The following is a 17,131-nucleotide window of genomic DNA, read 5'->3' as shown; positions in this document are numbered from 1 at the left end:
ACACAAAAAAGTGTGCTTACACTTAAGAAGCACACACTTCAGATGAAAAAACAAGACAATGCTTTAAAAACTGACCTGGAAATAGAGATCACTTTGATCAAACTTGAGGATTCCATATTCTTTTATGATAAATAATATGTAACTACATTAAAAGTATTTCAATCATATTCAATTTATGATAAATACGTAAATACATTCAAGTACTTTCAATTCAAAAGTAATTCAATTTTATGATAAATAATACGTAAATACTTGAAGTATTTCAAGTATTCATTACTGACTAGGTAAACAAATGTACCGAAATAGTGATGATTAACGGAGCTTTGTCAAGTTGAAGGAGGAAGCCTGTAGCTCTTTACAGACTTTGTCCTTGGCCCAGCACCATTCAACATTTTAATTAGTAATTTGGATGAAATTACAAAGGTAACTTTGTCAAATTTGTGAGTGACAAGCTGGGAGATTCCATTTTAGGAATCAAAACTATATTTAATGACTGGAACTAGGGATGAACTTAGAAAAATTTATTTAAGAGGGACAACAGTAAAGTGTTATATATAGGCCTAAAACACCCTGAGCATAAAAACGGAGAAATAAGACAAAATCGCATAGATGTATAAGATTTTCAGCTGACAGTTAAATATCAATTCAACAATGACATGTGACTGCTAAAAAATGGGCTTTTAGTATATTAATTATAAGGGAGGGAATATCCCAACAGTGCTGGTGAGACATAACTAGGAACATTGTGTAGTTATGGGTACCATACTTTAAGAGGAATATAGATCATGCCTCTCAAGGGATTATTTTGAAGCAAGAAAAAAAAAGTCGTCAAGAACAGAAGAGCTGTCTGGAAATATATAAAAGGCTGTCATATGGAGGAGGGACTAGATTTACTCTACATACTATCCCAAGGTTTGGAACAAGGACCAATAGATACATACTATAGGCAAATAAATTTTAAATGAATGTAAGAAAGAACTATCTGATAGAACTGTTTAGAGATGAAGTACATTGCCTGAATAGATAATAAGTTTCCTCATCATCAATGTAAGTTTTTGGTCATGAGATACATGTTGACTTAAAATCTTTACTATAGAGGAATTGGAGGCATCCAATGCATAATTGCCCCTTTCAACCTAAAGATTAATTCTATGACATTAAACTTAAATGATTAAGAATGAAATTGGTAACAAGAGTAGCAGCAGTGTACAACAATTTTCCAGGAAAAGGACTAGAATGGATACACAGATCAAGCAAAGGAATTTTGTTTTCAAAGTAAATGTGGGAAAAAATGACTCTGGAAAAGAGAAAAAGCAGGAGGCAATTTGGGAACTAGTCTCTTTGGGAGACGGGAGGTGTGATTTTAGAGGAGAAACATTTCTGAAACTAATGAGATATTTGTGAGAATGGCTAAACGTGAAAGTTTACTGACTTTCCTTTTCTTTCAATTGGTCATAATTTTTCTTCATAAATTAGGGGATTGAGTATTTGACTGAAGGGCGTGAGGGTGAGTGGAGGATTAATGACAGAGGAGGGAAATAAAAACCAGCCCTCACAGCTTGATACTGCCCCTGCAACAACTCAGTCTTTCCTAGACATGCCCATTTCTTTAGTACAGTGTAACTTTCTGCACAATTTAGTCTTGCCTCTTGTCCCACATCAGCTCTGCTCTTTGATGTTATAATTCAACTGTCCCTTCTGAAGCTCTTCCTTAAAGACCCAAGTTGTAGATTCTAATCTACTGATCTGATTATCATGTTTAAGCGAAGCGATCTTTCCAAAATGCAAAACATGACTAAAATTGTTTTGGGAATTCAAGTTAGATGCAAAAAAAAAGTAGAATTTTCCAATCAAATCTCAGTTCTGAGACTGTACATTCTGGAGAAGTATGGCAATCAGACAAAAGGAAAACAGATCTGTGAACCTAAAGAGACATTATTCTGTGTACAAGTCTATCATATTTCTTAAAACAAAGTGTCTTGGACTTGAGCATGCATAAAGGCCAGGAGGGTTTGTTAAAACAGATTCCTGGACCTCACCACCAGAGATCTATTCAGAAGGTCTGAGATTGGGGCCATGAATCTGCATTTCTAACCACCACCAGGTGACAGCTAATGCAGCTACTCTGTGGACTACTCTCACTCTGGGTAGCGCTGCCTTCAAATACACTGCAAAGAACACCCTCTTTAGCATTACCTAGTACTATCTAGTGAAAAGCATATTATTATAGATTATTAGGTCCCTTCCTAGAGTGATTGAATCTTAATCTGTCATTCTCCTACTACTTCCATAATTGCTGTCACATTCATGTACTATCTATAATTTAGTACTTCAAATTTTTTATTTGAATATTATAAAATGAAACTTTATATATTATAAATAGAAAACTAGTACCACTTGTCATATGTAGAAAGTTATTTTCAAATGAAATACAACTTAAAAAATTATAAAATTCTTGCTAAATATTGTTCCTGAAGTTTTGAGCCTGAAGGCTATTCTTTTGTCAACAAGGGGGATTAAAAGGTGATAGCACAACTGTGACTTTCTCCTTAATTAGAAGGCTCAAGAAAGAACTGAAAAGAACTGCCTTACTGTATGACTCAAATGTTATTTAGTGCTGAGTCAAAACACTACCGAGAACAATCCCATCTATTACTAGCTGTACTTGCACTCCAGCTTGGGAAACGTGATTTCAAGGAAACATCTTCCTCCCTTCTCCAGCTTTCATTCCACCGACCTATTCATTACAGAGATTTTTAGAAAGCGTCTACTCTATGCCAGGGCCTGTTCTATACTGCCTGGTCATACACTGTTGCACCTTCCCCTAAACATCACTGTGTTATTAAATACAGGTTATAATGAAAACTGGCTGCTGAGATTCTAACAGTTCTCCAGGGGATGAGACTTGCTGCAGACTCAACTTTTTCTTCTCAGTACACTGTTATTATCTGCACAGAACAAGTCTGCAGAGTTGTAGTGATGAGGGCTGCACGTGTGCCTCCCTTATAGTAAATCATGGGAGCAAGTACCTGGCGTGCACAGGGCCACGAGCATGCAGACTGGCTGGAAAGCTCCGAGTTTTTAGATGTAAGCATAAAACGGAAAAAACTGGGCAATGTTCACTTTGCCAATCCAGATATACCACATTATCAAATCGATATAGAAGTCAATTTGAAGCCATCAAGATTCAAAAGACTTTTTTTTTTTATTTATTTTTATTTTTACCCCAAAGGCCCAGTAGATAGTTGTATCTCATAGCTGCACATCCTTCTAGTTGCTGTATGTGGGATGCGGCCTCAGCATGGCGGGAGAAGCAGTGCGTCGGTGCGCGCCCGGGATCCGAACCCGGGCCGCCAGCAGCAGAGCGCGCGCACTTAACCGCTACGCCACAGGGCCGGCCCAGAATTACTTTTTTTTATATTACGTATAGAGGGGCTGGCCTGGTGGCGTAGTGGTTAAGTTCACGTGCTCTGCTTTGGGGCCCAGGGTTCATGGGATCGGATCCCGGGTGCAGACCTACACACCGCTCATCAAGCCATACTGTGGTGGCATCCCACATACAAAAAATAGAGGAAGACTGGCAACAGATGATGTTAGCTTAGGACCAGCCTTCCTTACCAAAAAAAAAAATATATATATATATACAGAGAGAGAGAGAGAGAGAGAGAGACAGACAGACAGACAGAGAGAGAGAGAAAGAGAGAGAGGGAGGGAGGAGAGGGGGAGGGGGGAAGGGGGAGGGGGGGAGAGAGAGAGAAAGGGGAAAGGCTCCAAAAGAAGACATTTTTTTTTCAATTTGTTTCCCAAATTAAATCTTTATCCTAACACCTCAAAATATAATAGACATAATAGATAACTTATATGGTTAGTTTCCATTTTTCCTTATTAAATTCTATATTTCTCAGAGGCACAGCAATAAGGCACCACAGGTCAATGTCGAGCTCCAAAATGGGGATTAACTTATTTTATAACTTTAATAAAATATTTAATTGCCTCAATGCCATCTAGTTACTCATTCTTTTCATGTGATTCTGGTGCTTCTTGAAAGTTTGTATTTTCATATTTATCCTGTATTGCACTTTTTGCTGACTTTGCTAATAAACATTTTCAGGAAAGGGCTATTGCTACTTGTAAATTTTCATTTAGTGACATAACCTGTTAACTAAAAAAGAACTCATGCTATGTCTTTATGTTTGGGCTGAACTTGATGTGAACGAGTTAAGAGAATAAAAAGGCAGCCCTGATAATATTATGCAGCAATTAAAAAGAGTGAGTTAGTTCTATATGTGATCTGGAAGGGTGCACGTGAAGTACTGTTCAGTGCAAAAAGCTCGTTGCAAGATGATGTGTTATAATGATAATAATAATATTAAGACAAGACTTTCCCAAATGAGCATATACTCTAAATATGAGCAGGAAGAAGGGTGCAGAAGGATACACATCATACTGTTAAACTTCGGTTACCTTGTCTGTTACTGACAGTGGGAGAGGTTGATGTTAGACATGGGGACAGAAACCCATGTTAAAAGATTATTCTTTTTCTTTTTCTTTTTTTTTTTTTGTGAGGAGATCAGCCTTGTGCTAACATCTGCCAATCCTCCTCTTTTTTTGTTGTTGTTGCTGAGAAAGACTGGCCCTGGGCTAACATCCGTGCCCATCTTCCTCCACTTTATATGGGACACCGCCACAGGATGGCTTGCCAAGCGGTGCGTCGGTGCGCGCCTGGGATCTGAACCGGCAAACCCCGGGCCACCACAGTGGAGCACGTGCACTTAACCGCTTGTGCCACCGGACTGGCCCCCTCTTTTTCTTTATATACTTTGTATTGTTTCATTTTTGAAAGAATTTTTTTTTTCTTTTTTTGGTGAGGAAGATTCACCCTGAGCTAACATCTGTGCCCATCTTCCTCTATTTTGTATGTGGGATGCCACCTCAGCATGGCTTGATGAGCGGTGCGTAGGTCTGTGACTGGGATCCAAACCTGCGAACCCCAGACCACTGAAGCAGAGCACGTCAACTTAACCACTACGCCACTGGGCCAGCCCCTGAAACAGTTTTTTAAAGAAGAATTCAATAAATAAAATTTAAAAATGTAATCTGAACAATAGAGTTTAATGAACAATCCTTTGGAGAGGATTTAAACCTGGGACTGTAGGATAGGAATGCTGTACTATCTCTCCTTTAAGTATAAAGTGTGGGGGTGGCCCTGTGGCGTAGCGGTTAAGTGCGTGCGCTCCGCTGCTGGTGGCCCGGGTTCAGATCCTGGGCATGCACCGATGAACTGCTTGTCAGGCCACGTTGTGGCCGCATCCCATATAAAGTGGAGGAAGATGGGCACGGATGTTAGCTCAGGGCCAATCTTCCTCAGCAAAAAGAGGAGGAGTGGCATGGATGTTAGCTCAGGGCTGATCTTCCTCACACACACACAAAAAAAGTATAAAGCGTATACTTCATAAAGCCAAACTGTGTCTCGGACAAGTAATAAATAGTCCACAAAGAAAGTGAATGTGATAATAATGGCTTCCATCAGAAACACATGATACCTTAAGGCACTGTTATGTATAAGAATATAATTACTACACTTTAAAAAATAGTTTCAATTAACCAAAGAGACAAAAAATTGAACTTTGTAGCAAAATGCAAACTTTCTACTTATATTAATTAAAAAAAAAAATGTAATGTCATAGGAGACTAATATTTACCTGAAAAAGAAACTTCATTAAAGCTTCTAATACTCATATAGATTTTATAAAAACAATATGCTCAAGGCCACAGAAATATAAAATATCCTTTTATAAACTCACTTTTCTTCTTGAAAAAGAGTCACTTATAAGCTTTTATTTTGAAAGAAATTTAAAGATGGTGATCTAGAAACCATAAGTATTTCCGGGTATGGCTGAAGGCCCATTTGCTTGTTATCTTTCAACTTTTGTACTATAACTTTGGCAAATTCTTCTCCTTGGATGTCAGTGGTGTCCAGTAATTGCCTGACTTTTGAGGTCCTTGTAGGTTTGGTACTAATGAGTTCATAGTCCTCCTTCATAATCAAGTCCCTGGACAGAAGGGCATCCAGCGACTGGTTAAGGCAGGCCTCAGTCATCTGGTTCACAATGTCTTCTCTCTTACTCTGGATCCACTGTTGGGCTATACCAGGCTGTAATCGCTCTGTAGAAGAGTAAGGCATGACAATTAAAAAGGCAAGGACAGACATGTAAAATTACACACACAAAAAAACCACATAAAACCTAATTTTCCTATGATTGTGTCCATAAGTAATACCAGTATTTTGGAGAATGCTGTTAATTTTCAGGAAACATTCAGATATCTGGGTTACCTCTTCCCTTCCCCTCCCATAAAAAGCACTGCCTTTTTATATGCTATAAATCATAGGGCAGGGCCGGCCCCATGGCTTAGCGGTTAAGTGCGTGCGCTCTGCTGCTGGCAGTCCGGGTTCGGATCCCGGGTGCGCACCGACGCACCGCTTCTCCAGCCATGCTGAGGCCTTGTCCCACATACAGCAACTAGAAGGATGTGCAGCTATGACATACAACTATCTACTGGGGCTTTGGGGGAAAAAATAAATAAATTAAAAAAAAAAAATAGGGCAAAACTACTTTATTTTTCAGTTTTTTTTTTTTTTAATATAAAGGACACCTGCATATTTGTTAAATCAACAAATATAATTTGGCCTTTAGTGACATATTAAGTCACACCTCCTCCCAGCACTCCTTTCCTACTCAGATGTTCACAGAACACCATCTGGGCTTATTATTATACGTCAGCACTCAGACCTTCTGGGATTGGAAGTGCTTTCCTACTTAAGAAGGTATGTATTTATTACACTGAGGAAATAAAGACAAAACTTACTGTATGGCAAATCTTCTGAACATACAGATATGAGGTAAATGGCATCATTTACAAAGTGTCTCACAGTAAATATTTACCTGAATTTCCCTCAGCTGAGAGTGAATTTATTACTGCTAAAGAGCACGGGGCAGTCTTGTGATCACAGAATGTCACCCTTTGAGCCACAGAAGTGTTACTATCATGACTGTGATTTACTGGACAGTGATGCAGTATAGAATAGTCTTCAGTTTTTCCTATAAAACACAACATCTTTATTAGGAGTATAATATTCCTATTAGCTAAAATATCAACATCTGGGTCATAAAGAAGATAGTATTCAATGTCTTTAATTTTTCACTGCTATTAAAGCAGGTTCATAAACCAAATTCTGCAAGTAAATATGTTTTAGAACAAAAAAGGGTTTATACCGAATGTTTTTACCATACTCCTGTCTGTCCTACGTAAATTCTAAATCATAGAATTTTACTTCTTCACATAGTCCCATACTTCTTCTTCTCTGTCTTCTTCCTCCTGCACTTTAAATGTGTCCTCTAAATCTATATATGATGTGTTTCTTGCTACACTCTCCTTTGGCAATCCTTTTCAACCTCAGGGCCTCAACTGTCACCTCTCCTCCCAAATCTGTGTAATTTAATTCTGTCTTCACTGAACCTCAGTCTTAACATTTTCAACAGCCCCACTAGATATCACCCTCGTATGTGCTGCTAAGCACCTCATATTAAAAAAAACATTAAAAACTTAATTATGGGGCCAGCCCCGTGTTATAGCGGTTAAGTTTGCGCACTCTACTTCAGCAGCCCAGGGTTCACAGGTTCGGATCCCGGGCACAGACCAACGCACCGCTTGTCAAGCCATGCTGTGGCAGCGTCCCATATAAAGTAGAGGAAGATGGGCATGGATGTTAGCCCAGGGCCAATCTTCCTCAGCAAAAAGCAGAGGACTGGCAACGGATGTTAGCTCAGGGCTAATCTGCCTCACAAAAGAAAAAAAGAAAATTAATTATTCATCTTAACTCTAAAATCTGTTTCAACGCCTATTTCTGTAAATAGCACCAATGTTCTCCCAGTCACCAGGCTTAAGAACTTGTTTGGCTTTATATTTTCTTCTCTCTTTGCTCCTACAAGTAAAATGTTATAATGTCCTATCAGTGTGTCTTCCATAACATCTCACACCACTCTTCCCTTCTTGTACTCTGGATCAGGTCTCATAATCATTCACCTGTACTACAATAATAGACCAGCAGTCCCCTAATTGGTCTTCCCACCTCAAGTCTCCTTTTCCTTCCAAAATATCCTACATATTTCAGCCAATGTGGGATGAATCTTCCTAAAGCAAAAAATTTTATCATGTCACACCATTGCTCAAAAATTTGCAAGTTTGCTCCCTACCCAAGTAAAAAAGCCCAAATAGCTTAGCCTAGTGTTAGAATTGGTGATGGTATGACTCCACCCTACTGATCTTTTATGTCTTTTCATTTACCCTCTTTACCAGCTAAATCCAATTACTCACTGTTCTCTGTGTTTTCTTGCTTCTGTGCCTCTATGTTGTTCTTTTGCCTGGAATGCCCATCTTCTACAACTATAGGTCTGACCTTGAGCCAGAAACAATTTCTTCACGATGACAACATGATACAGTGGAGTGACATGAATAATTTCTTCATGATGACAACATGGCATAGTGGAGTGACATGAAAATATTTATGAAAAGACCTGGCTTCGAGTCTTGGATTTGCCAGCTACAAGCTATATGATCCAGAAGTTCTGATCTTAAAAATCTGTAAAATGACGAAATCTCCCTCACAAGGTTGTTGTGAAAATATTTTGTAAAAAATGTTACTCTTCCACTGTAACGCCTTAGCTCCATATCCATATCTCTTAGAATACATCATTTTCTAACTCAAACTATGGTTACTTAGAAACATTTCTCCTCTTTCTTACAAGAGATTTTTTTGTATCTTTCCAGTGTCTAACATAATACCTCTAATACTTAAATGTACTTGTTGAACATCCCACTACTATTTTTACATCTTTAGACTGTCACTTTTAAAAATGAGTTATGAATGCAAATGACAGACATGTTCCATACAAACCATGCTTGCTTGCCAAGAATCTGATCTTGAAAGAAAATGGAAAACCTGCAAGTAACAGTGACTGAAAAACTTACGTACTAGATAAAAAATCATTGTCTTGAGGAGCCGACAGGGACTTTGAGGTTCTGGGAGAACCACCACATTTGTGGAGCTGAGAGGATTCACACGATTCCTAAAGTAAAGACAGGATAAACGACTTAGATTGATGAAAAATCATTTTAAAAGTTATACAGCTTTAATTTCTAAATAGTTCTTGCTTTTGGCTTATGATAAATGAAGAATCAAAACTACTACAAACTAGGGCTGGCCCCATGGCTTAGCAGTTAAGTGCACACGCTCCACTGCTGGCGGCCCGGGATCGGATCCCAGGCGTGCACCGACGCACCGCTTCTCCGGCCATGCTGAGGCGGCGTCCCACATACAGCAACTAGAAGGATGTGCAACTACTACATACAACTATCTACTGAGGCTTTGGGGAAAAATAAAGAAAGAAAGAAAATTATAAAAAAAAAAAATACTACTGCAAACTATACCTTTATGAAATTAAAGAAACTCATATATAAAATAACCAATATAAATGAACTCAATTTCCTTATCAACCCAAATGGGGAGGATAGGGCAATAATTAAATACTTTGGAAATCATTATTCGTCAATATTTTCTACATGATCTCAGAGGCTCTGTCTAGTGGTTGAGAAATTTGAAATCTGCAACTCCGGTTAACTACTGATTTACAGCAAATGCCTATTCTCAATGCCTCAGGTTCCTTCAACATGAAGGGGTGAGAATCCATGAAAAAAGTAATGTAGACCTTGGCTCCACTCCCAGCTCTGTCATGGAATTACTGACTAACCTTCGACAAGGTATTTCAACTCTCTGGCTCTCAGTTTCTTTTTCTATAATATCTATCTAAAAATGTCCATGTATGGGCTCAAAGATCCAATGAGATAGTGTATATAAACTGTGTACTGTGCTTTAAGGTTCACTTCGAAGGTATCATTACTTTTCTGAATCTGTAAAAGGAACATATCTTACATATACTTAAAAGAAACGACTAATATGACATAAATCTGAAAGATCGCTACTAAGAAAATCTTTCTTTTTGGATAGCCAAAAAAATAGCATTTTCCTTTATATTAATCATTGTAAGAAGTAAGGACAAGGCAGTTATCATAGTTATTTTACATTTGGATAGGAAGGCACAAATATTGTGGCAGAACTGTAATTAATGATTTGCCTACGTACTACCCTGTAACACCAATTCATCATATAAAACAATGACAGGGACAGAAGTCAATGCTAAACAAAGAAGCAAGGACTGTGATTTGACGAGATGAACAATGAACTAAGAATCAGGAGAGCTGGATTTCAAGTTGGAGATTGCCATGGGCTACCCAACAAATCCTAAAACCCCCCAAGCTTTAGTTTCCCATCTATAAAAGGAGTTAGACTAAATGATTTTTCATATTCTTCTCACATTTTCAGTTTATCAATATAATTTTTTTTACCTCTTGGGGACCATGATTTACAGATATGCTCAGAGATAACTCCATTTTCTTCTTGTCACATAAGTGAATAGTACTCGAAGCACTCTGTAACTGGAATGAATAGATATACGAACTTTAATTGGAGGTAATTAGGAGATTATATGAGTAAAATACAATCTACTTAACATATTTTATATGCAAAATCAATGGAAAGGAAATCTCAATCAGTTGACCAAACAATATATAACTTACAGGTGGACACAGTGTAGAACAGGGGCAATAACTTTAGAGACGCAGACTGAAACCTGCCTCATATCAAGTGGTTACCCTGAGCAAACTATTGATCTCTCAAGGCTTCATCTTTAAAAATAGAATAATACCTACATGCAGGATTGTTCTAGAGATTAAGTGAGACAATAAAGTGTTTGGTACAAACTAGATACTTAACAAATTTCGATGTGTGTGTCTATCCATAATTATTAAACATTTATTATATTTTAGGCACTGTGCTTGTAAGTACTATTATCATTTTCATTTTACAGATAAGAAACTGAGGGCTAGACTAAGTAAAGGAGGCAGTGTGCCCTAATGGAATGATGGGGGTCATGTAGCCAGTCAGATCTGGTTTAGAATCCCAGGATACCTAACTGTTTGATCTTGGGCATGAGACTTAATCTCAACTTACCTATAAACTGGGGATAAGAATACCTATTTTGGAGGATTACTGTAAGGAGGATTAGAAGTAATATATGCCCTAAGGCCCCAAGATTACTTAGTAAGCATTCAATAAATGGTAGCTGTAAAGCAGATGATTTACTTAAATGCTATACTTGCGTATTAAAATCACTAAGTGATTTACTCCTGTCTATAAATCAGGCTTGGACTAGTTACCATCACTACTGAGTATTTAAAATCAAACCTATCAGCCTGCTGTTTTTCCCCAAACCAACGTAAAGCCAATTGCTCTATAGAACTTTAGAAATTGGTGGGTTCCACACCCAGCCCTCCAGGATTCATACTTGTGACTGTCTGCTCCATTACATGGGTAAGAAATTTTAGGATCAAAAAACTACTAATTATCTGCATATATAATCTATATCATCTATAATCTATATCATCTATAAATTGGGGATGATATTCTTGCCCTACTGGTTTCACAGAATTGATATAAGGATTTAAAAAAAAAAGTAACTACAACAACTCTAAGTGAAAACAATATAGCAACTTAAAAATACCAAAGCAAGTAATTAAATAGCATTCAAGTATTCAAAAATATACACTTTAAATTACTTTATTTAAAAAGCCAGGGGCTAGCCCCGTGGCGTAGCAGTTAAGTACGTGCGCTCTGCTTCAGCGGCCCGGGTTTCGGATCCCGGGTGCGCACCACTTGTCAGGCCATGCTGTGGCGGCGTCCCATATAAAGTGGAGGAAGATGGGCACAGATGTTAGCTCAGGGCCAGTCTTCCTCAGCAAAAGGGGAGGATTGGCATGGATGTTTAGCTCAGGGCTGATCTTCCCCACAAAAAAAAAAGCCAAAATTTCTTCTAAAAATTAATAGTTTTAAATATAGATCCTAGTGTTTGCAGTCATTTGGAGACAAAAAAGAAATTGAATGGTTCTCTTCCGTTTTATAAGCAAGAAAACAGATCCTTCTATCCACCTTTGCTTGGAAGAAGAAGAGAAAATTGTAAGAGAAAAGGGAACTGAAACGATAAAGCAAAAAGAAATGTTATCAGAAGTTTGTATCTACTAAGAAGTGGAGAAACTAGAATGTTCTGGAAAAGACTGTACCTCCTCAGAAGTGAGGACGTCAGTGAAAAGTTATCAAAAGAATTAAAACACAGTTCCTCTTTAGTTCCTTAAAAAACTCAGGCACTAATATTGCCACTATCCATTTTTAGTTTGGTAAAGGGTAGCTGTTTCTTTTATGCACTTCCCTTTTAAACCAAAGGTATGTCAATAGATCCAATAAACCACAAGAGGCCAGTAGCAACGTCATTTAGCGATAAGTAAATTGTAGATTATGTCTCTTTACAATCCAAGAGTATGGATAATAAGTAATGATTTTTATTATCATATCTCAAATGCAATTTAATGAAACCCAGCAAGTGCTAAACTATGCTTACTTCGTCCCTAAAGGACTGTAGTTGCTTTTTAAACAACTTTTGATAATATTAAGAAAAACTCGCAGTAATAGGATCTACAAGAGCCAGAATGAGTAAATAAGACAATGGTTCTAGGTAATTTATATCAACTACTACTTTAGTCTAAGCAACATTGAATGATTGAGTGGGAAAGTGAAAAAACAAATAAGCAATAAAAAAATACACTTTTTGGCCTCAATTCTTAATAAAAATTCTACAGCTTAACTTGGCAATAAATCTCAGAAAAGCCCAAGTACACTGAATAAAAAGAAGTGCAAGAACCCAGACATCTACTACTCTGTATGAATTAAAACTTTAGGGAGGGGCCGGCCTGGTGGTGCAAGCAGCTAAGTGCGCAAGCTCCGCTCCAGCGGCCCGGGGTTCGCCAGTTCAGATCCCGGGCATGCACTGACGGACCACTTGGCAAGCCGTGCTGTGGTGACGTCCCAAATAAAGTGGAGGAAGATGGGCACAGATGTTAGCCCAAGGCCAGTCTTCCTCAGCAAAAAAAGTGGAGGACTGGCAGATGTTAGCTCAGGGCTGATCTTCCTCACAAAAAAAAAAAAAAAAACTTTAGGGAAACAAATGTAGATTTAAAAAAAACCTCTAGTGATTTAGGGCATTCATTGTACACAATTGGCATTCATTATACATTTTTTTTTAATAATTTTATTTATTTATATTTTTTCCCCCAAAGCCCCAGTAGATAGTTGTATGTCATAGCTGCACATCCTTCCAGTTGCTGTATGTGGGACGCGGCCTCAGCATGGCCGGAGAGGCGGTGCGTCGGTGCACGCCCAGGATCCGAACCCGGGCCACCAGCAGCGGAGCGCGCGCACTTAACCGCTAAGCCACAGGGCCGGCTCTCATTATACATTTTAAATTTACATTTGATATATGGGAATTCCTTGAAATCTGGAGGTGGCCATTTGAATGAAATGGAAAAGCTCTTTGGTGACAAAGGAAAGACAGTATTCACAGTCTGGTAAATTCTCCTCCCCCAATACTATAGCCTACATCTGTGATAAGTATATAGATAAAAACTAAAGTAAACTAAACATCTCCATGACTAATATATAATTGTTTAAACTTATAATTTCCAGCATTTCACTTAGCAATTTACCTTTGTTTTCTTTAGTTGAATAACAGCTTCAAGAAAAGTTATCTCTTCAAATGTTCTCAGAATTGGTTCAAGTTCTATTAAACATTCTAAATAAGAAAAAAAATACAATTTGAGGTCATATAGTTTCTAATCATTAAATTGAAAAATATAAATGCTAATATTTAACTGATAAGGCCCTAAGTCAATTTTCCCCCAAAATGATGACATTCAACTGTCTTTTAAGAGCCTTTATTACAGGTAAAGACAGACGTATAGATCAATGGAATAGAATTGAGAATCTAAAAATAAACCCATACAATTATGGTCAATCACTTTTTGACAAAGTTGCTAAGGCAATTCAGTGCAGGAAAGGAGTGGATATCCACATGGAAACAGACAGATTTGACTCTTACCCTCACATCACACATAGAATTTTATTTGACATAAAATAAAAATAAATTTTATTTGAAATAGATCATGCACCTAAATGTAAATACAACAGAAAATCTTCATGATTTCAGGTTAGACAAAGAATTCTTAAAAAGATATGACATCAAAAACAGGATCCATTAAAAAAATTGATAATTGGACTTCAAATAAAACTGAAATTTTTTTGCACTTTAAAAGATGCTATTAAGAAAAATGAAAAGACAAGCTACAGTCTGGGAAAATATTTTTGCAAATCATGTTATCTGCTAAGGGACTTATATCTAGAATATATAAAGAACTCTGGCAACTTAATAATAAGACAAATAACCCAATTAAAAAATGGGCAAAAGAGTATATACAAATAGTTAAAAAGCACATGAAAATATGTTAACAGCATTAGTCATTAAAAATGCCTATTAAAACTACAATAAGATATCACTCCATATTTACTAAAATGGCTACATTAAAAAAACATACAATAACAAGTATTGACACTGATGTTGAGAACCTGAAAACTTCATGCACTGCTGGTGGGAATGTAACATGATGCAACCACTTTGGAAGTTTGGCAGTTTCTTAAAAACAAAAGTTAAATTTACCATACAACCCAGCAATTCAACTCATAGGTAGTTACCTAAAAGAAATGAAAATATATGTTCACACAAAGACTTGCATATGAACGGTCATAGCAGCATTATTCATAATAGCTAACAAGCAGAAACAATCATAATTACTACCACTACTACAATAACATATGAACTTGCTGCTCAAGGGAGAAGCCAGGGCTCCAGATATAAAATTGAGTGTCACTAACATATAGATGGTATATAAAGCCATAGTCTGGACTGGATCACCTAGGAAGAAGAGTATAGATAGCAGGGTTAAGGACCCATATTAGAGCTCTGAGGCATTAAAACAGTCAGAAATTGAGTAGAGGAAGGGAGAAAGAGATTGAGGGAAAGAGGACAGTAGTCTCAGAAGCCATCAAAGGAAAAGTTTCAAGCAGAGAATGGTCAGTCATGTTTAATTTGCCAAGAGGTCAACTAAGGTAAGCAGGACTTTCCAACATCACCATCATTGGTAACCTGAACAAATGTAGTTTCAGGGGAAATATGAAAACAGAAGACTTATCTAAGTATGTTAAAAAATGAATTAGAGGGAAAGAATTAGAGACAAGAAGTATGGACAATTCTTACAGGGTGTTTAGCTCTGAATGAGAGCAGAAAAATGAGGCGGTAGATGAAGGATGTTATGGGGTCAAGATTTTTTTTCTTGATAAAGATAGGAGATAATAATAGAATACATCTGTATGACAGTAGAATGATCCTATAGACAAGCAGAGATTGGCAATGCAAAGGCTGAGAGAGAATATAAGGAACAGAATGCTGGGGAGGGGAAGAGAATGGTACCCAGAACACAAGCGATACTGTTTCCATTTGTATATGTATGTGGACATTTTTTTCCACTGTAAAAGAAATAAGGCAGGAAAGATGGATACAAGCACAACTAGATCTGCAGATCTGGCAGAAGAACCAGGAGGGAGTTCCCTCTCACGGTTTCTATTTTCTCCACGTAGTGTGAGAACGGTGATCAGCTCAAATGAAAGATGGAGCATAGGGTGTAGGAGGTTTAAGAATAAAGTACAATGTGCATTACCTCAGTCTTCTCTTCCTAAGTTTAGAATCTATTAAGAAAAGACACAGAATAAAGATAGATGGTGATCAAAATACCACCTTTATTACTGATAAAGCTAACTGGAGAATGTATCTTTAGATCTGGGGCCAATGGGCTTGGTAATACTTTACCCCTGTAGTTGACAGCTTTATTCACTCAGCCACAGGCCTCACCCTGCTTCCACAGCGGGGAGTAGAAAATGTGTGCATCCTTTAGACAGGGACTTCTAAAAGAAGGAGAAAACTGAGAAGGGACCAGATAAACTGAAGCATACTCAGTTTTTCCCCAAAATTAACAAATGAGATAAGTCTGAGGAGAAATGTCTGAGGGACAGATAGAAGTTGGAAATGTTCTTCCCTTACTTTCCTTCTTGGGAATTGAAATGGAATTTCATCTTCATTTTGAAAGCATGAAAAATGGGACTTGCGTCTCTCCTCCAGCAGTATAAGATGACCATCTAAGACAGCAATTCTCAAACTTTTAGGTCTCAGGACTCTTCAAAATTATTGAGTACCCTAGGGGGCGGGCCCCGTGGCGTAGCGGTTAAGTGTGCGCACTCCGCTACTGGAGGCCCGGGTTCGGATCCCGGGCGTGCACCGACATACCACTTGTCAGGCCATGCTGTGGCGGCATCCCATATAAAGTGGAGGAAGATGGGCATGGATGTTAGCCCAGGGCCAATCTTCCTCAGCAAAAAGAGGAGGATTGGCATGGATGTTAGCTCAGGGCTGATCTTCCTCAAAAAAAAAAAAAAATTATTGAGTACCCCAAAGAGCTTTTGTATATGTGGATCATAGCTATTGATATTTACCATATTAGAAATTAAAACTGAGAAAATTTTAAGATATAAGAGCATATGAGAACACATTCCATTATCTGCTGGAGCAATGATATCATCACACCTCATTTAGCCTCTGGAAAAACTCATTATATACTCTTGAGAGGATGACAGGGAAAAGGGAAAATAATATCTTAGTATTTATTATTTTGAAAACAGTTTTGTTTTGTGAACCTCTTATAAGAGTCTCAGGGACCAAATCCCCCCAGGAGTCCCCACATCACACCTTAAGAACAGTTGAAACATCAGAATGGAACAGTAGATGTATTTGAGAAGCATAATAGAATTGCTAAGTAGTGTTTAGTGCCCGCTTTTGGCCATTAATTTAAAGAGAAAGCAGTGACTTCCACTTCTGGCCAAGACGGAGTTAACGAGGACCAATTTCCCCTCCTGCCTGAAATAACCAAAAAAGCCAGACAAAATATATGCACAGTGGTCTTCAAGACACTGGATATCAGAAAACAAAGGACAGTGATCTCTGCGACGGGGAAACAAATGAGG

At 37.8% G+C, this 17,131-nt stretch overlaps 1 protein-coding gene across 4 annotated transcripts in view; it reads right to left on the bottom strand.

Moving 5' to 3' along the window:
- Positions 1 to 3,697: 3,697 nt before the first annotated feature.
- Positions 3,698 to 17,131, bottom strand: part of RIPK2 (receptor interacting serine/threonine kinase 2) — a 34,383-nt gene continuing 20,949 nt past the window's right edge. For 3 of the 4 annotated variants that reach the window (XM_058564549.1, XM_058564551.1, XM_058564552.1), the window contains 5 exons: positions 13,711 to 13,796; positions 10,465 to 10,554; positions 9,035 to 9,128; positions 6,945 to 7,100; positions 3,698 to 6,165 (listed from right to left, as the gene is read on the bottom strand). In XM_058564549.1, coding sequence (XP_058420532.1) covers positions 5,828 to 6,165; positions 6,945 to 7,100; positions 9,035 to 9,128; positions 10,465 to 10,554; positions 13,711 to 13,796 — 764 coding nt within the window. In that variant the 3' untranslated portion in view covers positions 3,698 to 5,827. The remainder of the gene's footprint in view (positions 6,166 to 6,944; positions 7,101 to 9,034; positions 9,129 to 10,464; positions 10,555 to 13,710; positions 13,797 to 17,131) is intronic. The other variant, XM_058564550.1, reaches the window with a different exon arrangement.

Source organism: Diceros bicornis, chromosome 21 (assembly GCF_020826845.1).
Source record: "Diceros bicornis minor isolate mBicDic1 chromosome 21, mDicBic1.mat.cur, whole genome shotgun sequence".
Taxonomy (NCBI): Eukaryota; Metazoa; Chordata; class Mammalia; order Perissodactyla; family Rhinocerotidae; genus Diceros; species Diceros bicornis.
The sequence above is the reverse complement of the archived record's forward strand: the minus strand, read 5'-3'. Positions and strand labels throughout refer to the sequence as shown.